The sequence below is a fragment of the Ooceraea biroi genome, chromosome 14, assembly GCF_003672135.1.
Source record: "Ooceraea biroi isolate clonal line C1 chromosome 14, Obir_v5.4, whole genome shotgun sequence".
Lineage (NCBI taxonomy): Eukaryota > Metazoa > Arthropoda > Insecta > Hymenoptera > Formicidae > Ooceraea > Ooceraea biroi.
The window spans coordinates 5,980,230-6,006,102 of record NC_039519.1 but is presented as its reverse complement, the minus strand read 5'-3'; the positions used below and the strand labels follow the sequence as shown (position 1 = coordinate 6,006,102).

The window sequence follows — 25,873 nt, the reverse complement described above, 5'->3', positions numbered from 1 at the left end:
GTAACGAGATAGTCTCTATATCTTTTAGATATTAATACATTTGTCTGACTAAATACATCTTTAAATCATTAGGGCGATCTTAATATAAAACGGACTTGATTACCGGCCTTATTTTCCAATATATCTTTAACATACTGAGAGAGAGAGAGAGAGAGGGAGGGGGGGGGAGGTATTTTTGTAATTTCTTAATTGTCAAAGTGGATTTAATTTTATTATTCCTACGCCATCTTACAATCATTGAATACCGCGAATGAGTTAATGAGAAAGGTATCAACGCGCAGCATCGCACATCTTCCCCAGCTGTACGGATCAATACGTAACGTGCGCATATCCTCGTTTCCTCGTTCATCCTCGCGTGTCTCGGGTGGCTTCTGTCGCGAGTCCGCGTAAATCCGCATTTATCAGAAAACCGCTAGAGATGTTGTCATTCGACGATGATTCTTGCCGATTAATCCTCAAGTTGACGCCTTACCTATAGTTAAAACATTTTCATTAGAGTTGCAGCAGAATGATCGCGACCGAAAGTATTTACATTTGTGTACAGCGTGAAAGTGAGCCGTTTAATTGAACTGCTTTACACGATGGGAACTAGATTTGCAGGATGTAATTACCTTCTATTTGTTTGATAATTAGATCTGTGTACGATAACTTATGTTCGTGTACATTTTTATGTTTACCATATTTAGTTTAAATTATATATATAATAATGTATATAATTTAAACTAATTATATATATAATAAAATTGTATATTTGATCATACGTTTATTTCATGTATCGAATAACGTGCAATATTTGATAAACGTGTTGTCGAATATAAAAATATAAAGATAGTATTTTTGTGGAAATTTTTGAATTTTAGACAGCCTAAAATTGGCCAGTCTGCATGGCCACTATCAACGGCTACTTTATGGGAGTCAACCCATGCCTTCTGGTCTGGACATCGCAAATACGTTGAAATATTTTTCTCAAACTTTACTGTGTAAGTAATTATATGAAAAAATTGTAAGGAAGTACAGCATATTTTTTCATGTAATGCAGCAACTTATGTTAACATTAGTTGGTGCATCTGTTGTTAATAATTTATTTAAAAATACAACAATAATAAAATATTTTAGCTCTACTAAAAGATGTGCCTGAAAAGCCGTTCGACTTAATCAAGTCGCAGGAAAAAGATGCGGAACGAATGGCGTTTTATCCAAATTTGGATTACAAGCAGCTTTATAACGCAGTGACACAGCTGATTGACATTGTGCCGCAAATACACATCGGTCTACAAGGTTCGCCATTATTTTACATTACCATTATTCGAAAAGTATTATTATTACTGTGAATAGTAAAAAGTGTGTGAAAAAATATTTACTAAAATGAATATTTTAAATTTCTTATTTTTATTATTTCTTTTTTCTTATCGCGATTAAACAAGTTTTGGTCTTACGCATATAATAAGTATAACACAAACTTTTCTAGCATTCGGGAAAGCCTTGCTGCAATGTCTTGCATGCATGCTGCCGTTTCTCGATCACGACCTCATCGACAATTTACCGTACTTAACTGCCAGTACGATATCGATATTCCCTATGGAGCTCCACGAAGAAATTATGAATTATCTCTGTTTTTACATTTTACCGTTTACTATACGTGAGTTCTTTCATTACACACATTTGTATCAAGTATTATTTGAACTTACTGTACGACAAGCAAATTTATCTCTCCTTCTAACAATAAGAGAAAGAGACGAAGTGAGAGTAAAAAGAAAATTTTATTATTTTATCAATAAGCATTTCTGTTGAACGAGAAATTGAATCGCCGACTAGAAAAACAGGTTGACAAAATGTAGAATAATGCATATTTTATATTTTAGTATTAATACACAGTTTCGAAATTATTAATTTAATTAGATTTAACAGCTTTATTCCTATAATATATTATTCAGCTTAAGTAGCTCGTAGTTGTAGTTACATTATCAATTTTCAATTTAATCATTGAAAGGTAGTGATAGAATCCATTCGTTTTATATTTTATGTGTTTTAACTTTTAGAGAGGCAGGACGAAATTGGAAATGAAAGTGCAGCTAGTCAATCAGTCGCTGCTATTATAATGACAGTCTTTCAATATTCCAATAATGCAGGTATTTTACGTGTGTGTGTGAATGTATTGCATTTTATTTTATATGTACATATATTATTGAAGTAAAAATATATTAAGATTTATAAATGTATTATTTAACAAAACTATCGCACACGCAAATTACACACACACTTTTACGAATCTTTTTGTTTAAAATAAAATTGTCTAATTTTATTCGTGCACAATAATATCTCGGAAGATAACATAATCGAAAATAGGAAATTATCACATTACAGAATTAAGAAAATAATGCAAAAATCTTCGCGATATATTATAGCATTCAAATTAAATAAAGTCGATTGTCACCAAAATTCTTATAAAAATAATAATAAATAAAAGGACTTTTTTCAGCGCATCACTGTCAGTTGGTGGAGTGTCTGATGGCCTTAAAACCGGGTGTTGTAAAGGATATACTTTGCGTTATCGCTTACGGTACTGCACCAGCGAGAGCATCAGCTGCAAAGTTGCTCTTTTACTATTGGCCGTCGTTTAATCCAAATCTATTCGATCGTCGTGCAGTGCTGGTAAAATTTGCCAGTGAGTGTTAAATAGCCGAGATTATTACTCAAACTTCTTGATAATATTTAGTTAGGCGTATGTGTTTTATCCATAAAGGATGCATGTTTAAAGATAGATTATTATTATATACAGGGTGTTTCCTAAGTAAGTAGACAAACTTAAGGAGGCTATTCCTTGGCTTATTTTAAGAAGAAAAGGTCATATAAACATATGTCCTAAACTGCTTTGTTTTCCAAAAAAGTACATCACTGTTTTCGTTCACTTTTCGGATAGCGTGCTTTTGCAGTACGAGTCAACAGCGGTGGGGATGGAGTGGGGATGGTCTCGCGGCGCCGCAAGTGAACACTCGTCTCAGACTGCGCCGCGCGGCCCGCTCCATCCCCACCGCTGTTGACTCGTACTGCAAAAGCACGCTATCCGGCATCACCGCTATCACGTTATCTTCGACGCAAACTTTATTAGTTCCTATTAAGTTTAGTAATTTTATTAATTATGGTAAATTACACAAACGCCGAAATGGCAGATATGCATTTCGTATACGGTCTTGCTAATGGAAACGCTCGTCAAGCAAGACGTATTTACAATGACAGATACTTTTTTTTTGGAAAACAAAGCAGTTTAGGACATATTGTTTATATGACCTTTTCTTCTTAAAATAAGCCAAGGAATATCCTCCTTAAGTTTGTCTACTTACTTAGGAAACACCCTGTATATTTAAATGGAGAATATGTTTTAAAATAGAGACTATTACGTTGCAGATGATCTTATACCATTTGTGTGTCAGCGGGATAATTGCCCGAATGCTGGCAACGCCGAAGCCGGTAAGGTTTGCTACGATCATCGTATTTCCATCACTTTCGCTGTCGAATCTCCACCCCCTCTCTACCTTTGTATCGAGTGCGCGAACGAGATTTGTCGGGAGTATCCGAAACAGAAGTTCAACGACATTCTCCGTCCGATGCAACCGGTGTCCATGGTTTGCGAAAGTAAGGTGAGCAAATCGTTGTTGAAATTTGAACAAATCCCGTCGCGCTTTCAACTGCCGCGCGTCTCGCACGAATATTTAAAATATTACTGTACCGTAACGTGAAATCCCCTTGAAATCGCGCAGAACTGCAAGGGAATAAAGGACAAACAGAAGGAACCGAAGGAACAGAAGGAAGAGGACAGATCGGCGTTCAGCATTTGCTTCTCGTCCGAGTGCACGAGCTTCAACGGAAATCATCCGATACGGTATTGCCAAGCGTGTCACAATCATCGCCACGCGAAGAAGAAAAAGTACAACGATCCCGACAAAGACAACGATGGCAGTAATCACATTTATCACACCGCACTCCCTCATATCTCGCAATTGGACTCGCAAGCGCAAACTTACATGGTTCAAGCGATCGTCAGGCAAGCATTTTACCGTTGAGACCTCTTTTCTTTTTTTTTGCGTGTAAGCTTAAGGGGATCCTGGAGTCGTCTGTATTACCGGCGGAATTGGTCGATCTTACTGTACTAATTACTCTTTGATGATTGTATAGAATGAAAAATCCTTCTCCACGATTAAAGTATACAAAGAAATATACCGAGCGAAACTCGACTTTATGTTAAAAACGACAAAAAAATTTACAGTTTTATTATCGGCTTATTGTAACGTCACCTCGTACATTAATTTTTTATTTTTTCAGTTTTTGTATTCTATCGGACTGATATAATAAAATGGTTTTAGACAGATCGTGCAAAAATGTATCAGTACTGTGAATCGTGGTATTTTTTTTTTTTTTTGTTTTTTTTCCTTAATTTTGTTCTTTATCGTGAAAGATTTTCATTCTGTGAATTCATAAAAGATATTTCTTGAAATGCAGGAAATCACCGATTCCGCCGGTAATACAGACGACTCCAGGATCGCCTTAAATTAAGGGGATGCTGGATTTGCTAGTGAACTATTTTTTCACTATAGCGATGGTAATTGCAGTTTCGAAAATTCTCTTTATTGCTTGTGCAGAATAAAAAATCCTTTCCCACAAATGAAAATTGTGTTGAAATCAAAATTGTGATTTTTTTCCATTTGGAAAGTTAAGTCCTATTTTCCACACTACATTATTGTGTGTACTTTCATCGTGGAAAAGGATTTTTCATTCTGTGAATTCAATAAAAAGAAAATGCAGGAAAATCACCGATTCCGCCGGTAATTCAGACGCCGCGACGGAGTTCACTGGCCACTCCAGGATCCCCTTAAGGGGGGAGCCTGCTTTAGAACGCTGAAAATAAGGTATATTTTACGAATTGTTTTTGGAGAAACTATACAGCGGATCATTATAAAACTTTTATGCATTTATTAGTACATGTTTAAAGATAAACAAAATTATTTTTTGATTTGAATATATCGCTTGTAGAGGTCGTCCTGGAGAAATCTTAGTGCAGCCGCGTCGCCGGCACTGCAAATTGGTGAGCATTCTCCTGCCTCCAAATTTCGTCTAAACTGAAAAATTGAAATGTGTTCTCGTTATTTATGAATTCCCATCGTCGATGAACCAAAGAGAGAAGAAAAAAGTTGAAAAGTGCCAAAATGGTGGAGCTTAGAACACAAAAGTACGATTTTTAGGCAAAGTTGTTGAACTTTTTCATGCAAAAGTAATTGTTTAACTTACTGTTTTTATGAATATTAAAGGTTCATCGACGATGGGAATTCATAAATAACGAGAAAATATTTCAATTTTTCAGTTTGGATGAAATTTGGAGGCAGGAGAATGCTCACCAATTTACAATGCCTCCAGGACGACCTCTACAGGCGATATATTCAAATCAAAAAATAATTTTTTTTATCTTTAAACATGTACTAATAAATGCATAAAACTTTGATGCATTTATTAGTACATGTTTAAAGATAAAAAAAATTATTTTTTGATTTGAATATATCGCTTGTAGAGGTCGTCCTGGAGAAATCTTAGTGCAGCCGCGTCGCCGGCACTGCAAATTGGTGAGCATTCTCCTGCCTCCAAATTTCGTCCAAACTGAAAAATTGAAATATGTTCTCGTTATTTATGAAGTCCCATCGTCGATGAACCAAAGAGAGAAGAAAAAAGTTGAAAAGTGCCAAAATGGTGGAGCTTAGAACACAAAAGTACGATTTTTAGGCAAAGTTTTTGAAATTTTTCATGCAAAAATAATTGTTTAACTTAATGTTTTTATGAATATTAAAGGTTCATCGACGATGGGAATTCATAAATAACGAGAAAATATTTCAATTTTTCAGTTTGGATGAAATTTGGAGGCAGGAGAATGCTCACCAATTTACAATGCCTCCAGGACGACCTCTACAGGCGATATATTTAAATAAAAAAATAATTTTTTTTATCTTTAAACATGTACTAATAAATGCATCAAAGTTTTATGCATTTATTAGTATATGTTTAAAGATAAAAAAAATTATTTTTTGATTTGAATATATCGCTTGTAGAGGTCGTCCTGGAGAAATCTTAGTGCAGCCGCGTCGCCGGCATTGCAAATTGGTGAGCATTCTCCTGCCTCCAAATTTCGTCTAAACTGAAAAATTGAAATATGTTCTCGTTATTTATGAATGCCCATCGTCGATGAACCAAAGAGAGAAGAAAAAAGTTGAAAAGTGCCAGAATGGTGGAGCTTAGAACACAAAAGTACGATTTTTAGGCAAAGTTGTTGAACTTTTTCATGCAAAAGTAATTGTTTAACTTAATGTTTTTGTGAATATTAAAGGTTCATCGACGATGGGAATTCATAAATAACGAGAAAATATTTCAATTTTTCAGTTTGGATGAAATTTGGAGGCAGGAGAATGCTCACCAATTTACAATGCCTCCAGGACGACCTCTACAGGCGATATATTCAAATAAAAAAATAATTTTTTTATCTTTAAACATGTACTAATAAAGGCATCAGAGTTTTATAATGATCCGCTGTATAGTTTCTCCAAAAAAAAATTCGTAAAATTATACCTTATTTTCAACGTTCTAAAGCAGGTTCCCCCCTTAACGATTCAACACAAATCTTTGTACTTTACAGTTTGCTCCGAGAGGCCGAACCGATAAGTATCGATAGTAATCGGGACATGATGGAAAGTACGAGCAGTACTAACAAGAGTGTAGGATATCCAGGGAGTAGCGGTGGCGGCGGGTTTGGTAGCGCGTTCGGTGGTCACTACGACCCGATGAGCCTGGAGGAACGACAGCTCCTCGGCAGATACGGCGTGTGGCTGCTCGTGGGACTTTGTACCCCGAACAAGGATACCCCGGTTGAAATACTGGGCCGTTTGTTGTCAATGTTATTTCATTGGTTTCATGTCACTGCCTACTGTTTCGATGGTATTGAAAAAAGACTTATACACCTTATCTTTTCTGTTGGTAATTTAACACTTTGCATATATACACTTTACTCAAGTAGACGTAGCCAGACGTAGCGTCGTAGCGTGGTCGGCTAAATATGCGCGATGTACAAGGTATTAAGTGTGTCTCTGTTCATGCCACAACATGACATACGTTTGGCCCTCATTATTGTTCGAGGAAAGATCTCTCACCAAGAGTCATTATTATATATGTTGATGTATAAAATGTTATTATTCCGAAAAAATTAGGCCGGGTACGCCTAGATATTTAGCCGAATTTAATCTATTTTCTATAAATTTAACGTATATAAGAAAGTATTTATACCTGAGAATAAATTCGCTATTAAGAAATGCACGCAATATATCGAGAATACTTGCACACTCGACACATCGATCTATTTTCCACGTGATATATATGATTGAAGATATATATATCCACACAGCACACACACAACATTTATATTTATTAGGTCGGTACACGAGTCATCTTGTCGACTATTGCGATTTTTCTTTATCCAAATGAAACAATCGATATAGCAATCAAAGTACTTTCCATCGTTTTCTACGACTTTTTCTCATCTGTTCGGCAACATGCAAATACCACAAGGTGACTCCTTGAGTCATCGTTTGAGAATTCATTTATCGATCCATCGACAAGAAATTTATGCATCGACCTAACAAATAACCCGCAAAGGGATTGCTTCGCATTGTTGCTTAATTTTAAAAAAAACGTAGAAAATCGGAGAAACGATAAATGAAGGATGTCGACGCATTTATCGTATCTCGTAGATAGTCAGATTAGTAGTTTAAATCATATTTGCATCCTCCTATTGATTTTAATATTTCTTTAGTTTGCCATTATCCAGCTTCTCAAGCGATCGAAAACTATTTCAGGCCAAGCGGAAAGCGCGCTCGAGAAGCTGAAAACGGAGTATGTTTGTACCTGGCTTTCGGAAGTTATGAAAACTCATTACGAAGTATTCATTTCCTGCCTTCTGCCGCATCCTATGGACTATGTCAGAGTTGGAGGTCATTGGTAAGGATTTACTCTGCGTTCTATGAACTAAAGTTTACTGAAATTACGTAATGTGGATTGAGCATAAATGTATAATCTTGAGACTAATTAATTAAATTATACGCACAAAAATTTTTAATTGCAAATTAAATGTAGAAAAGGCAGGGTAATTATGTACTTTAACGGACCCAGCCCCGATGACCTTGACCTTGACATATGTTGTCAAGGTCACCCTCCTCAGTGACCTTGAAGAAGTTTTAGCCGTCGCTCGTTGTTTGTTAAAAAGTTATTAACAAAAGAAGTTTAATAATTTTGCACGAATTTTCAGCTGTCCACGCGAAGCAAGGACTTGAGTTTGACATATATTACAAAGGTCACCTTCCCGAATAACCCGCACTAGGTTTTAGTCGTCGATCGTTGTTTATGAAAAAGTTACTAACAAAAGAAATTTCGAAAATATAGTAGTTATTTTGAAAGAACATTGAATATTGAAAGATATAAACGACGAATATGTATATGAACGAAGAAAGGAAAGTCATTTAAAGCAGCGAATTGTTGATATATAGAATAGTTTCTTTTAATATAAGTACAAAGTAGTCTTCACTTTAACCAAAAGCACAAACAGTTAAATACAAAGCATTCTCTGCTTTAACTTGACCTAACCTAACCTAACCTGGTTAGGTTATATTTTCTGAAACTGGAGCCCCGGACACATTACGCTCGTTTTCAGGCCGCTTCGTGGGAGGGCAAAGCCCCTCCCCCCGCCGGGGCCAGTGTAACAGATTTCACCGTGCAGATTTGATCACCTGGTACACGTCACGGATTCCGGATTAAAAAGTTATTAACAAAAGAAGTTTAATAATTTTGCACGAATTTTCAGCTGTCCACGAGAAGCAAGGACTTGAGTTTGACATATATTACAAAGGTCACCTTCCCGAATAACCCGCACTAGGTTTTAGTCGTCGATCGTTGTTTATGAAAAAGTTACTAACAAAAGAAATTTCGAAAATATAGTAGTTATTTTGAAAGAACATTGAATATTGAAAGATATAAACGACGAATATGTATATGAACGAAGAAAGGAAAGTCATTTAAAGCAGCGAATTGTTGATATATAGAATAGTTTCTTTTAATATAAGTACAAAGTAGTCTTCACTTTAACCAAAAGCACAAACAGTTAAATACAAAGCATTCTCTGCTTTAACTTGACCTAACCTAACCTAACCTGGTTAGGTTATATTTTCCGAAACTGGAGTCCCGGACACATTACGCTCGTTTTCAGGCCGCTTCGTGGGAGGGCAAAGCCCCTCCCCCCGCCGGGGCCAGTGTAACAGATTTCACCGTGCAGATTTGATCACCTGGTACACGCCACGGATTCCGGATTAAAAAGTTATTAACAAAAGAAGTTTAATAATTTTGCACGAATTTTCAGCTGTCCACGAGAAGCAAGGACTTGAGTTTGACATATATTACAAAGGTCACCTTCCCGAATAACCCGCACTAGGTTTTAGTCGTCGATCGTTGTTTATGAAAAAGTTACTAACAAAAGACATTTCGAAAATATAGTAGTTATTTTGAAAGAACATTGAATATTGAAAGATATAAACGACGAATATGTATATGAACGAAGAAAGGAAAGTCATTTAAAGCAGCGAATTGTTGATATATAGAATAGTTTCTTTTAATATAAGTACAAAGTAGTCTTCACTTTAACCAAAAGCACAAACAGTTAAATACAAAGCATTCTCTGCTTTAACTTGACCTAACCTAACCTAACCTGGTTAGGTTATATTTTCCGAAACTGGAGCCCCGGACACATTACGCTCGTTTTCAGGCCGCTTCGCGGGAGGGCAAAGCCCCTCCCCCCGCCGAGGCCAGTGTAACAGATTTCACCGTGCAGATTTGATCACCTGGTACACGCCACGGATTCCGGATTAAAAAGTTATTAACAAAAGAAGTTTAATAATTTTGCACGAATTTTCAGCTGTCCACGCGAAGCAAGGACTTGAGTTTGACATATATTACAAAGGTCACCTTCCCGAATAACCCGCACTAGGTTTCACCCTTCGCTCGTTGTTTGTTAAAAAGTTATTAACAAAAATGTTTAATGAATAAAGCATAATTTTACGATGCCATATACGTTTACGAAAGAGTATATTTGATGGAATTTTAGCTTTAAATCAGAAATAGGGTTGGGTTAGGTTATATTTTCCGAAACTAGAGCCCCGGACACATACGCGTGGGAGGGGCTTTGCCCCTCCCCCCGCCGGAATCCGTGGCGTGTACCAGGTGATCAAATCTGCACGGTGAAATCTGTTACACTGGCCCCGGCGGGGGGAGGGGCTTTGCCCTCCCGCGAAGCGGCCTGAAAACGAGCGTATGTGTCCGGGGCTCCAGTTTCGGAAAATATAACCTAACCCTATTTCTGATTTAAAGCTAAAATTCCATCAATTATACTCTTTCGTAAACGTATATGGCATCGTAAAATTATGCTTTATTCATTAAACATTTTTGTTAATAACTTTTTAACAAACAACGAGCGAAGGGTGAAACCTAGTGCGGGTTATTCAGAAAGGTGACCTTTGTAATACATGTCAAACTCAAGTCCTTGCTTCGCGTGGACAGCTGAAAATTCGTGCAAAATTATTAAACTTCTTTTGTTAATAACTTTTTAATAAACAACGAGCGACGGCTAAAACCTCTTCAAGGTCACTCAGGAGGGTGACCTTGACAACATATGCCAAGGTCAAGGTCATCGGAGCTGGGCCCGTTAAAGTACATAATTACCAAAGGCGGTTTTCGTGATTTTATTATTTTGACAATAATATTGTTGTTTAATTGTTTTTGAATTACGTCATAATTAATTGCATCACACGAGAATTGATAGGCACCACTTGTTATTCAAAAGGGAGACCTTGGCTTCGCGAACGTCTCATTTGAAAGACGGACTGCATCGGCTATTCTGTTTGATACCGTACGAAGTGATCACTTCTGATGTGTGGGACTACGTGATGCCGCATTGGATGGAAGCGGTGGTAAATGATGTTCCCGAGCACGAGCTTCACGAGTTAAAGATAATATTGAGGTACTACGTGTCTTTAACCCGAACACATGCGTTTATAGATTTGCATTTCCATATTCACGAAAGGTGCCCGTAAAATTACGTTATACAGCAAGATCTTGGACCGAGATATGAACTCTTTGGGATTCGACACGAAGAAGATGTACAACTTCGTGGCGAAGCGGTTCGTCAACACGAGCGCAAAAGTACAAGAGCAGGCCCTTAATTGGTTGCAAACACTCACCATGCTAGAAATAACATTACCATTAGATCAACTGTTTTCGATATTCAGCGACGGGGTCGCCGTTATGCAAGCGATGAGCTCCGCGGAACCGGAACCAAGCAAATCTACGAAGGACGATGAGGAAAATGTCACATGTATGTAATAATAATTATTATTTATAAGTTTCGCCATCTTCAAGTGTTATATTACCGACATTCAAATATAATTAATGAAAAACTCATATAAAAAAATATTTAAAAAGAATTACGATACATATATGTATCAATATCCGATATCAAAAACTTCACATCTTTGCAACAAAATTAATTTAATTATGAACTAAGTAAAAAATTAAATGTTCTCAAAATTTCATTTACAACTATAAATGCAGCTTTAAGTTATAGATATTCTTATTTACAGCTTACCATTTTTTATTTTACACATGGAAATTACATTTCCAAAATGTTTAGGTACCATGGTAGAAAATGCTTCGGGCAAATCAACTCCGCTCTCCGATGACATCGTACTAGTGCAGAGACACATGGAATTTACGACGAACGCCGAGCTTAATTTATCCTGTTGCATTCTTATGCTTGATATACTTTTGAAGCAGGTGAGAGAGAAATGAATTAGATAAAAATATTTCGCGTAATCTTGCACAAAGAACATAACGCGTACGCTCATCTCTGCATCACTGATGATGCATAGAGTCTTTGTTTTACGTAATAAAAAAACTGATGAGAAATTCGGCTTCAACAGATGGAACTTCAAAACGTGGACAAGCACACTGGTATCAACACGTGGATTTGCCGAGACGCCTGTCACCTGATGAAATCTATAGTTGCGTCCAACTGGAACAACTGTCACGTGTGCGACACGTCCGACACTGAGTGCAGTTATTGCGAATCGAGGGTGATTTGGTATCAGCTGTGCTTTCAACTGATCACTTACATGGCACCGGAAAATCCAGCATATCCACCCGATGTAAAGTCGCTTAAATAATCTATTGGGTTGGCCAAAAAGTAATTGCGTTTTTTTCCAATAGATGGACATACATGCTTGAAATATAACTAACTTTATTCTAAACCGCAAATTCATTACGTAGGTTAACAACTCACAGTTCAAGCTTGTTTTACAAAAAGAAAGTACACGATTTCGTTAACAATTGTTTGTTTGCCGTCGATTTCAAAATGGAAAATCAAAAAGAACATTTTCGTCATATTTTCTTTTATTACTTCCGAAAAGGGAAAAACGCCGTGCAAGCTCATAAAAAGTTATCTGATGTATATGGCGAGGATGCTTTAAAGCTGCGGCAGTGTCAAAATTCGTTTACTAAATTTCGATCTGCAGATTTTAATGTGAAAGATGCACCACGCTCAGGAAGGCCAATCGAAATTGATGATGACAAAATAAAGGCACCGATCGATTCGAATCGGCGTTTAATGACACGAGAGATTGCTGAGAATCTTAACGTATCGAAATCGAGTGTTGAAAAGCATTTAAAACGACTTGGATACATTAGTAAGCTCGATATTTGGGTAGCACATGAGCTCAAAGAAATTCATCTCACTAAGCGTATTGACATCTGCGATTCTCTTTTGAAACGTGAGGAAAATGATCGATTTTTGAGACGTATGATAACGGGCGACGAACATCGCATGCTTGCAAATTCTATTGCGCTTTTCTTTATTTATTTTCCCGTTGACCTACTCAAGTTCTGTTTCACACAACGTCGCGCAAGGAATAATTAATTAAATATTGGGTTGGCCAAAAAGTAATTGCGTTTTTTCCAATAGATGGACATACGTGTCTTCAAATATAACTAACTTCATTCTAAACCGCAAATTCATTACGTAGGTTAACAACTCACAGTTCAAGCTTGTTTTACAAAAAGAAAGTACACGATTTCGTTAACAATTGTTTGTTTGCCGTCGATTTCAAAATGGAAAATCAAAAAGAACATTTTCGTCATATTTTCTTTTATTACTTCCGAAAAGGGAAAAACGCCGTGCAAGCTCATAAAAAGTTATCTGATGTATATGGCGAGGATGCTTTAAAGCTGCGGCAGTGTCAAAATTCGTTTACTAAATTTCGATCTGCAGATTTTAATGTGAAAGATGCACCACGCTCAGGAAGGCCAATCGAAATTGATGATGACAAAATAAAGGCACCGATCGATTCGAATCGGCGTTTAATGACACGAGAGATTGCTGAGAATCTTAACGTATCGAAATCGAGTGTTGAAAAGCATTTAAAACGACTTGGATACATTAGTAAGCTCGATATTTGGGTAGCACATGAGCTGAAAGAAATTCATCTCACTAAGCGTATTGACATCTGCGATTCTCTTTTGAAACGTGAGGAAAATGATCCAGTTTTGAAACGTATGATAACGGGCGACGAACATCGCATGCTTGCAAATTCTATTGCGCTTTTCTTTATTTATTTTCCCGTTGACCTACTCAAGTTCTGTTTCACACAACGTCGCGCAAGGAATAATTAATTAAATATTGGGTTGGCCAAAAAGTAATTGCGTTTTTTCCAATAGATGGACATACGTGTCTTCAAATGTAACTAACTTCATTCTAAACCGCAAATTCATTATGTAAGTTAACAACTCACACAGTTCAAGCTTGTTTTACAAAAAGAAAGTACACGATTTCGTTAACAATTGTTTGTTTGCCGTCGATTTCAAAATGGAAAATCAAAAAGAACATTTTCGTCATATTTTCTTTTATTACTTCCGAAAAGGGAAAAACGCCGTGCAAGCTCATAAACAGTTATCTGATGTATATGGCGAGGATGCTTTAAAGCTGCGGCAGTGTCAAAATTCGTTTACTAAATTTCGATCTGCAGATTTTAATGTGAAAGATGCACCACGCTCAGGAAGGCCAATCGAAATTGATGATGACAAAATAAAGGCACTGATGGATTCCAATCGGCGTTTAACGACACGAGAGATTGCTGAGAATCTTAACGTATCGAAATCGAGTGTTGAAAAGCATTTAAAACGACTTGGATACATTAGTAAGCTCGATATTTGGGTAGCACATGAGCTGAAAGAAATTCATCTCACTAAGCGTATTGACATCTGCGATTCTCTTTTGAAACGTGAGGAAAATGATCCAGTTTTGAAACGTATGATAACGGGCGACGAACATCGCATGCTTGCAAATTCTATTGCGCTTTTCTTTATTTATTTTCCCGTTGACCTACTCAAGTTCTGTTTCACACAACGTCGCGCAAGGAATAATTAATTAAATATTGGGTTGGCCAAAAAGTAATTGCGTTTTTTCCAATAGATGGACATACGTGTCTTCAAATGTAACTAACTTCATTCTAAACCGCAAATTCATTATGTAAGTTAACAACTCACACAGTTCAAGCTTGTTTTACAAAAAGAAAGTACACGATTTCGTTAACAATTGTTTGTTTGCCGTCGATTTCAAAATGGAAAATCAAAAAGAACATTTTCCTCATATTTTCTTTTATTACTTCCGAAAAGGGAAAAACGCCGTGCAAGCTCATAAAAAGTTATCTGATGTATATGGCGAGGATGCTTTAAAGCTGCGGCAGTGTCAAAATTCGTTTACTAAATTTCGATCTGCAGATTTTAATGTGAAAGATGCACCACGCTCAGGAAGGCCAATCGAAATTGATGATGACAAAATAAAGGCACTGATCGATTCGAATCGGCGTTTAACGACACGAGAGATTGCTGAGAATCTTAACGTATCGAAATCGAGTGTTGAAAACCATTTAAAACGACTTGGATACATTAGTAAGCTCGATATTTGGGTAGCACATGAGCTCGAAGAAATTCATCTCACTAAGCGTATTGACATCTGCGATTCTCTTTTGAAACGTGAGGAAAATGATCCATTTTTGAGACGTATGATAACGGGCGACGAAAAATGGATCGTCTACAACAACGTCAAACGAAAAAGATCGTGGAGCAAGCGTGATGAACCTGCTGAAAGCACTTGAAAAGCAGATATTCACCAAAGAAAGATTATGCTGTCAGTCTGGTGGGACTTTAAAGGTGTTGTGTATTTTGAGCTGCTTGCAAGGAATTAAACCATTCATTCAGACGTATACTGTCGTCAACTGGATCAATTAAATGATGCCATCAAACAGAAACGTCGAGAATTGGTGAATCGCAAGGGTGTTGTGTTTCACCACGATAACGCTAGACCACGTACAAGTTTGGTCACTCGTGAAAAATTGTTGCAGCTTGGATGGGATGTGTTACCATGATGTTACCACATCCACCATATTCGCCAGACCCGGCACCATCAGATTACCATTCGTTTCGTTCTTTGCAAAACGCCTTGAATGGTAAAACCTTGACTGCTGATGAGGATATCAAATCGTTGTTGGAATTGTTTTTTGCTGAAAAAGATAAGAACTTTTTTGAGCGCGGAATCATGAAGTTGCCTGAAAAATGGCAAAAGATAATCAAACAAAATGGACAATATATTGTTTAATAAAGTTTTTGTTTCCCATGAAAAATTCGCCTTTTATTTATATAAAAAAAACGCAATTACTTTTTGGCCAACCCAATAATTCTTTTTTTATTATCGATATAATAAATTGATATATTTTGATATATAACAATTAAATTAATGTAATTAAAAATTGATATTGATTAATATTGATTGATAACAATTTACTTTGGTATCAGAATGTGGAGTAAGAGAAGATATTAGATTTATTGTTACAACATCCATTGTTCCGCAGACAATCGTGGACGAAACCGCGGAGAACGATCGCAAAGGCTCGCCGGAGACAACAAAGAAGAACGATTCGAAACCGGATGTAGTTATCAACATGCCAGTGCCGGAAATGCATTCCGTAGGCGGCGTCCTAGTTCACATGCCACACGTATGTTTCTTCACGAATAAATAATATGGAAATACACACACTCTTCCTCTTGCGCTCGTAACATGTTTGATGTTTGTCTTCTTGGGGAAATCCGTAACTGATACAGTTTACGCGAGAACTTGGAAATTCCGTTGTCATTCTTCTTTCATTGTCGGTTATTTCCAAGTTGACAAAACACGCAACTCTTTTTCCCCCTGTCGCAAAGCGACTCAATTAATCCTCGTCTGGGTCTGAGATAGAGCGTAACATGCGATGCAAACTTTTTATGTACGAAGTTGCAGATTCTATCGCGCCATTTGCGCAACTTTAAAAAGTAAAGTAACTGTAGCGGTTACGGGTTAAAACTGATCACAATCACGAATCACGAGTTTCCATGATTTTCATAATCGACAAATGGGGGTAGGAAGGGAGATTTTACTCCGCGACGAGATAAATGTCACGAGAAACATCTCTACTGTCACTGTGTATTACACAATTTTCTCCGTTATGAAAGCAGCATGCGTACGTAAACCGTTCTAACTGTGTGTGTGTCCGTGCGCTTCTCTCTCTGTCTCTTCTTCTACGACACGGCCTGATCACAAACGACACGGTAGGCTAATCTATGTAATCGGAGTAGCTATTTTGATCGTTTATATCAGTTCTTCGAACAGATTATGACAGCCACAGTAGAGACAGTTTCGGAACAGCTGGATCTTGCAGCTATCATGCCAACGGAGAAGGTCATGTCCGCTGTTGCGAGGACGGTTACGCTATCGGAGACCGACGTCGGTAAATCAATTTTTTATTACATCTTTTTAATAATTAATCGCTCGAGTAGTAAAAGTAATCGTTATAAATATATCTAATCTTCTTCAGCTACCGCAACGGTGAGCGTGGCGAAACCACATCTGATAGGCGAGGACGACGAACCCGTGAACCTGAGTCCGGAGACTGACCTCGATGACTTTTGGCACACCTCCGTGGGGAAGTTTCGTTTCACGATAGAAGAATTGCCGGAGCAGCTTCAGTACATCCATAAATTATTAAAGGTACTGTACAAACTAATTATAAGAACAAATTCCATAGTATTACTGCGCGCCAATGATGTCAACCAAATGAGTTCGAAATAATTTTTCATAAGAATTTTACTTACAGGAGATGATGACGATCGACAAGCCTGACATTTTGTACTACATGCTGCAGTGCTTGAACGTGTTGTGCTTGTACGGCGACGCGTTCAGTACAGCGGTAAAGGATCATCAAGGATTCTTCATATGGTGCCAGGAAAACTTGTTAATAAAGAAGTACGTACTTTGGATGAATTATTATCTGAGACAGAGAAAGCACGCGAGAACTCGGTCTTCGTTTCTCTTCAAGTTTTATTTATTTTATTATATTATTGTGTTAATGAATTTTAGTTTATGGGAGCTGCTAAATGCGGAACACTCGCACATAGCGCAAGTGACCGTGCCGCTATTATTGCACTGTGTAACACTGCCTTGCGGCACCGATACCTTTTGGCGGCTTGTACAAGAAGAGTTTCACAATTCCGATTGGCGCGTTAGATTCGTCGCAGGTGATTGTAACATAATTTTTATACGCCTCTATTGCCTATAATTTTAATATTTATAACGTTATTGAATCACCGATAATTAAATAATTAAGCAGTAGCGTAAAATGCATTGCGTCAGAATAACTTTATGTGATAGCAAATCAAATAGCATTTTGACGATGCTATTTCCGCCGATAATTTATGTGTTGTAACGAGCGTTTCGAATATTTCAGTCGAGCGTGTCACGTTAATCGCAAGATTTATGGACTCAACGCCGCTGCGGAATATGATGAGTCTCCAAGCCGCATTAGCAAACGCATTCTGTTACCTAATCACGAGCATGGATGATAATAATGTATACGTTGCGCAGCGTGCGACCTTATATCTCGGTACTGTTCACGACACGGCGATCAGGGTAAATTTTATCTTCTTTAAATAAATTGCGTAATACTCAATTTACGCGTGTAAAAAACACGTTTAGATCAATTATGTCTTACCGATTCATTGCTTCATCAACTTCTAGATTTCGACACAAGAAAAATACTTTCAATTTCAATTAGCTGTACTCTCTGAAATTAATCTTGAAGCTGTAAATTAATATCGCATTTTACTTATTTCAGTCGTTAATCTTATGTCTGGAGACACAGTTCGATTCCGTGATCGTAGATCGGCCGATGGTATTGCAATCGCTTTATCAACTTCACAACAGCCTCAGCGATCGACGCATCTTAACGTGGGAATTTTTCTTGAATCGATTTGACACGCTATTCCTCGAGGCACAAATCAACTTGGAGAAATCGGGAGACGTGGCTTACCTGCGCGGTTAGTATCGTCGTCGGTATCAAAGGGAGAGCGTGAATGGACGAGTAATGAGCGAACTTTTTCTTGCAGATCTGAAGAATACGGATCTAAACAGCGAGGTGTTCATGAAGAAGTTGCATCGGGCACAGGAAGCGCTGTCTCAATCTGACGGCAGCGGGGCGAGCTCCGTGAAGACGCTGAGCGCGAGTTTCGGTACGAAGTGGCCGTACAAGCGCACAATGTCCGCACCCGCGTCAATGATACCCCGACAAGACACCAAGCAGGGTACGTACCCTAAATTCCTTCCCGTTTAAGTTCTTATCCCCTATCGCCTCTCTTCGCGCACTTCACAGACGTCGTACACATACGTGTTACCCTTTTTCTCTCTTCTTTTTTTCCGCATTCTTTCGCGCAGAAAAGGAAAAGGTGTACAGCCGACAGTATTCCGCGCCCATTCTGAAAAGGAAGAGCTCGAGATTCGGATTGGGTCAGTTGTTGGGGTCTACCCCGCCTAATAACAGTATTCCAGGTAGAGTAGTGTGCTTGCCTGCCTAGCATGTAGACGAAGCAATAAAGCTGTGTACGCGCAAATGTTGCTCGTTTGTATAACATGGCCCATAAAAAAAGGATGTTAAAGCATTCGATTCCAGCCAGGTAGAACATTCGGTGTCGAACAGGTCGAATGGTAAGTAGCAACGCGGAGTCATCGCCGCTGGCAGTTGTAGTTAGTTAATGATGTGCTTGCCAATATATGTTACACTATGTATTTTATATACAGGGTGTTTCCTCTAACTGTAGCACTTAGAATATCTCTGCTTCCTTTGATGATATGAAAAAAGTCAAACGACGAAAATTGTTCGATTCAAAGAGACTAGTACTCTGGTAAGAAAATTATTTTTTTTAATGTGACCTTTCACAAGATATCAAGGTCATCAACATTTTTTTAAACGAGGTGGTATATTTTCCTTAACGAAATGATGTAGCTTGTAAAAAACAAATTCAACCATACAGAATATGTTGACCTTCAAATGACTTTGAACCACAAAAATCACGTTTAGGAAAAGAAACTCTATTTATTGTACGTATAACTACAAAGATATACCTTTTTTACAGATGTTCGAAATGATCACCGTTTACTTCGATACACTTTCGAATTCGATGAATAAACGATTGTTTTACGTTTTTGAGAGATTCCGGAGTAATTGCGGTGCACGCACGCTGAATTCTTTCTCGCGTATCTTCAGGTGTTGTCGGAATATCGCGATAAACTTCATGTTTTAGGTGTCCCCAAAGAAAAAAATCAAGAGGCGTAAGATCTGGTGATCGAGCCGGCCAAGAAATTCTTCCACCACGTCCAATCCAGCGATCAGGAAACGATTCGTTGAGTATGTTCCGTGCAAATGAAGGTCAACATATTCTGTATGGTTGAATTTGTTTTTTTACAAGCTACATCATTTCGCTAAGGAAAATATACCATCTCGTTTAAAAAAATGTTCATGACCTTGATATCTTGTGAAAGGTCACATTAAAAAAATAATTTTCTTACCAGAGTACTAGTCTCTTTGAATCAAACAATTTTCGTCCTTTGACTTTTTTCATATCATCAAAGGAAGCAGAGATATTCTAAGTGCTACAGTTTAGAGGAAACACCCTGTATACAGGGTGTCCCGGGTTTTAACCGACAAACTGCGGGAGCATACTCTACTAGTAGAAATAAGAAAAAATTCTTATATCGAGTTTGCTTAGAAATGCTTTATTACAAAGTTATAAACCAATATTGAAAAGAAGTATGAGATAAGTAACAACGGATTTTTTCACAAAAATATAAATTATCTACGCAATGATTTAGTGACGCATTTCAAAATGTTGTCCTTGCACATCGATACAAGCTAGACATCGACGTAGTACAGAATTTGTTACGGTACGACATTCCTGAAAATTTGGTTGCATCTCAGTAACTGAATTAGTAATTCGTTGCTTTAAATCTTCAAGCGAGATTACTTCTGTACTGTAAACTTTATTTTTTAAAGTTGCCCATAAATAAAAATCAAGAGGCGTAAGATCTGGTGATCGAGCCGGCCAAGAAATTCTTCCACCACGTCCAATCCAGCGATCAGGAAATGATTCGTTGAGTATGTTCCGTGCAAATGAAGGTCAACATATTCTGTATGGTTGAATTTGTTTTTTTACAAGCTACATCATTTCGCTAAGGAAAATATACCATCTCATTTAAAAAAATGTTCATGACCTTGATATCTTGTGAAAGGTCACATTAAAAAAATAATTTTCTTACCAGAGTACTAGTCTCTTTGAATCGAACAATTTTCGTCCTTTGACTTTTTTCATATCATCAAAGGAAGCAGAGATATTCTAAGTGCTACAGTTTAGAGGAAACACCCTGTATACAGGGTGTCCCGGGTTTTAACCGACAAACTGCGGGAGCATACTCTACTAGTAGAAATAAGAAAAAATTCTTATATCGAGTTTGCTTAGAAATGCTTTGTTACAAAGTTATAAACCAATATTGAAAAGAAATATGAGATAAGTAACAACGGATTTTTTCACAAAATAAAAATTATCTACGCAATGATTTAGTGACGCATTTCAAAATGTTGTCCTTGCGCATCGATACAAGCTAGACATCGACGTAGTACAGAATTTGTTACAGTACGACATTCCTGAAAATTTGGTTGCATCTCAGTAACTGAATTAGTAATCGTTGCTTTAAATCTTCAAGCGAGATTACTTCTGTACTGTAAACTTTATTTTTTAAAGTTCCCCATAAATAAAAATCAAGAGGCGTAAGATCTGGTGATCGAGCCGGCCAAGAAATTCTTCCACCACGTCCAATCCAGCGATCAGGAAACGATTCGTTGAGTATGTTCCGTGCAAATGAAGGTCAACATATTCTGTATGGTTGAATTTGTTTTTTTACAAGCTACATCATTTCGCTAAGGAAAATATACCATCTCATTTAAAAAAATGTTCATGACCTTGATATCTTGTGAAAGGTCACATTAAAAAAATAATTTTCTTACCAGAGTACTAGTCTCTTTGAATCGAACAATTTTCGTCCTTTGACTTTTTTCATATCATCAAAGGAAGCAGAGATATTCTAAGTGCTACAGTTAGAGGAAACACCCTGTATACAGGGTGTCCCGGGTTTTAACCGACAAACTGCGGGAGCATACTCTACTAGTAGAAATAAGAAAAAATTCTTATATCGAGTTTGCTTAGAAATGCTTTGTTACAAAGTTATAAACCAATATTGAAAAGAAATATGAGATAAGTAACAACGGATTTTTTCACAAAATAAAAATTATCTACGCAATGATTTAGTGACGCATTTCAAAATGTTGTCCTTGCACATCGATACAAGCTAGACATCGACGTAGTACAGAATTTGTTACGGTACGACATTCCTGAAAATTTGGTTGCATCTCAGTAACTGAATTAGTAATCGTTGCTTTAAATCTTCAAGCGAGATTACTTCTGTACTGTAAACTTTATTTTTTAAAGTTCCCCATAAATAAAAATCAAGAGGCGTAAGATCTGGTGATCGAGCCGGCCAAGAAATTCTTCCACCACGTCCAATCCAGCGATCAGGAAACGATTCGTTGAGTATGTTCCGTGCAAATGAAGGTCAACATATTCTGTATGGTTGAATTTGTTTTTTTACAAGCTACATCATTTCGCTAAGGAAAATATACCATCTCGTTTAAAAAAATGTTGATGACCTTGATATCTTGTGAAAGGTCACATTAAAAAAATAATTTTCTTACCAGAGTACTAGTCTCTTTGAATCGAACAATTTTCGTCGTTTGACTTTTTTCATATCATCAAAGGAAGCAGAGATATTCTAAGTGCTACAGTTTAGAGGAAACACCCTGTATACAGGGTGTCCCGGGTTTTAACCGACAAACTGCGGGAGCATACTCTACTAGTAGAAATAAGAAAAAATTCTTATATCGAGTTTGCTTAGAAATGCTTTGTTACAAAGTTATAAACCAATATTGAAAAGAAATATGAGATAAGTAACAACGGATTTTTTCACAAAATAAAAATTATCTACGCAATGATTTAGTGACGCATTTCAAAATGTTGTCCTTGCACATCGATACAAGCTAGACATCGACGTAGTACAGAATTTGTTACGGTACGACATTCCTGAAAATTTGGTTGCATCTCAGTAACTGAATTAGTAATCGTTGCTTTAAATCTTCAAGCGAGATTACTTCTGTACTGTAAACTTTATTTTTTAAAGTTCCCCATAAATAAAAATCAAGAGGCGTAAGATCTGGTGATCGAGCCGGCCAAGAAATTCTTCCACCACGTCCAATCCAGCGATCAGGAAACGATTCGTTGAGTATGTTCCGTGCAAATGAAGGTCAACATATTCTGTATGGTTGAATTTGTTTTTTTACAAGCTACATCATTTCGCTAAGGAAAATATACCATCTCGTTTAAAAAAATGTTGATGACCTTGATATCTTGTGAAAGGTCACATTAAAAAAATAATTTTCTTACCAGAGTACTAGTCTCTTTGAATCGAACAATTTTCGTCCTTTGACTTTTTTCATATCATTAAAGGAAGCAGAGATATTCTAAGTGCTACAGTTAGAGGAAACACCCTGTATATAAAACTGTCGCTTACAATTCGCTTTAGGAAAAAAGGCTTGTAACTTGCTCATATTACATATTTGTAGTAACAAAAATGTTTTGACAATTAGATTAGATGATCTTTTAGATTGAGAATTCGTAGATCCTTAAAAGTACATAGAGATATAGATCATTTTTCATAGCAGAAACTATATTTTTTTTAATTAAAAAAATTAAAAAATTCGCGTTACCCTCCAGATGTGATTTTGCATTAGTGGCTCTTTTTTTTCGTACATTGCTTCATCAAGTTTTCGAGGTCAAATGTATGTACGCTTTTTCTTTGTTGCTTGATATTAATTTACTTATAATTAATTCGTTTTTTCCAATCATGAACGATTAGACAAGTAGATCTAGAAATGATTAATGGTAGGAATAGAAATGAATCCAAATTATTCGAACCTTGTAGATCTGATTTTTTCTTTTTAGCGAATATCTTCAATTTGTGAGTGCAAAATCATATTAGCGAATCTTACAGATGGTCACATCCATTCGCTGAACATGGTCGACGAAGCTAGCACGTTACCGGCGTACACTCATAAAATTGTGGATCTTGAGGAAGCAGATAAAGAAACGATGCATCTTCTTGTTTTCCTCTTAATGCAGTTTCTCTCGAGACAAGATCAGGTAAATCATTTCCATCTTGATATATTCAATCTAAAACAACAGCTAGCAAAATTGCATGTAACATCAAGATGTTTTAAAACGATAACGATTTAATTAGGCCTATCCGACGAACGAGAAACCAGTGTCAAAGACACAGGGTATAGTCTTACGACACTTATACCTTCTTTTGGGATATAATCAAACTGAGCGTACCTTCCATACCTCTCCGCAACGTCTAAGGTAAGATTTTTGATATAAATATAATTTTTAAGTAAACATAACTGAATCGCAATTTAGATAATTTTAAATTTCCAAACATATGCCTGCCCGTAATTTTTAAACAAACAAGAGTTAAAAATAATTCTTACCTTTAGCATATTCTTCAAATTGCGCAAGATCGATTTACATGCGTATTTACGATTTATTTTTGGCTTTTTTTCTATACTTAAAAATTTATGATGATAAAATGTTACTCTGTCGTAGGCTTTCACCGGTATTCAACGTTTTCATCGCCAACTTGGCGCAGTTATTGGACCAAAATCATATAATGGGCTGGTCGATAACGCCGCAAGTTTTGGCGATATTGCAATATTGTCCTTGTCCGCCGCAAGCTACACCGCAACAAGCTCCTACTGATCAGCATCAGGTACCAAGCTATAGTCTTTGGTATTTGGAGCCGCAGATTAGGCGATCCTGGTTAATGTCCTTACTTGTTATTTTGTACAAGGTAAAATCATTTTACGTATGAGAAAGTAATGATGTAGTGAATTTTTGTATCTGCACAAGCGGACGTATAACACTAGACTTCGTTGTTGTTTGGCCTGTTTAGTGTCAGTACGGACAACAAACGTGGTGTAGTCAGCTTCAAACGTTGGTGAAGATAGTGTTAAACACGCTCGACACGCAGTATCATCAGTGCAAGAGGATTCCTGCGACTGTTGTCATGGGCGCACCACCTTCCAGATCTCGTGGTAAAATTCAGGGAACTATCAGATATTGATAAACTCTTATGAACAATCTAGAGGAATAATTATTACAGTAATTTACGTAACCAATATTCTTCAGACGTGTCCCAACCGTCGCTCGGAGTGGAGCACGAATTGGCGACGAACACGTTGGGCGAGATAGATACGGAAACTGCTTCAATGCGCGCGCCGATTATCTCCGTGCATCAGCGTAGTCCTGGTGGGACGCATGGACAGATGGAAACCCATTGGGAAGAGAGTAATGGCCCGTCATGCCGCTACTACAATAAGCACTTCACCAGGTCAGTAGACCCTGTGATCGAGCGATGCTATACGCGAAAAGCGCAAGTAACGAGAGATTATCTAGCTAAACAGTAGAGCAGATTGCGTGATACTCGTTTTAGAGCAATGTTATCGATTATTGTTTCCAGGAGAATACTCTGCCCAGACTTTTGAGGTCGATCATTTTACTCGTAGTGTAATTTCTTTTCGCATGATGTTTATTAGTAGGCATATTGTTCTCACTACGCTTTTCTATGTTACTTAAGGGGGGAGCCTGCTTTAGAACGCTGAAAATAAGGTATATTTTACGAATTGTTTTTGGAGAAACTATACAGCGGATCATTATAAAACTTTGATGCATTTATTAGTACATGTTTAAAGATAAAAAAATTATTTTTTTATTTGAATATATCGCTTGTAGAGGTCGTCCTGGAGAAATCTTAGTGCAGCCGCGTCGCCGGCACTGCAAATTGGTGAGCATTCTCCTGCCTCCAAATTTCGTCCAAACTGAAAAATTGAAATATGTTCTCGTTATTTATGAATTCCCATCGTCGATGAACCAAAGAGAGAAGAAAAAAGTTGAAAAGTGCCAAAATGGTGGAGCTTAGAACACAAAAGTACGATTTTTAGGCAAAGTTGTTGAACTTTTTCATGCAAAAATAATTGTTTAACTTAATGTTTTTGTGAATATTAAAGGTTCATCGACGATGGGAATTCATAAATAACGAGAAAATATTTGAATTTTTCAGTTTGGATGAAATTTGGAGGCAGGAGAATGCTCACCAATTTACAATGCCGGCTGCACTAAGATGCCTCCAGGACGACCTCTACAGGCGATATATTCAAATAAAAAATAA

The 25,873-nt window shown here is 37.2% G+C and overlaps 1 protein-coding gene across 1 annotated transcript; it reads left to right on the top strand.

Annotated features, from left to right (window-relative positions):
• Positions 1-304: 304 nt before the first annotated feature.
• LOC105274777 (protein unc-79 homolog) lies at positions 305-25,799 on the top strand (the record flags this gene model as incomplete). Its single annotated transcript, XM_026974800.1, has 29 exons — positions 305-603; positions 861-980; positions 1,117-1,278; positions 1,469-1,639; positions 2,040-2,129; positions 2,480-2,665; positions 3,406-3,638; positions 3,759-4,042; positions 6,674-7,011; positions 7,887-8,028; positions 10,916-11,092; positions 11,181-11,446; positions 11,762-11,904; positions 12,051-12,275; positions 16,032-16,175; positions 16,826-16,943; positions 17,031-17,203; positions 17,310-17,458; positions 17,573-17,730; positions 17,940-18,121; positions 18,327-18,528; positions 18,598-18,792; positions 18,923-19,036; positions 23,642-23,790; positions 23,888-24,009; positions 24,253-24,496; positions 24,599-24,740; positions 24,835-25,036; positions 25,766-25,799. Coding segments are annotated over exons 1-29 (4,887 nt in total), but the record flags the coding sequence as incomplete, so codon positions are not given.
• Positions 25,800-25,873: the final 74 nt, after the last annotated feature.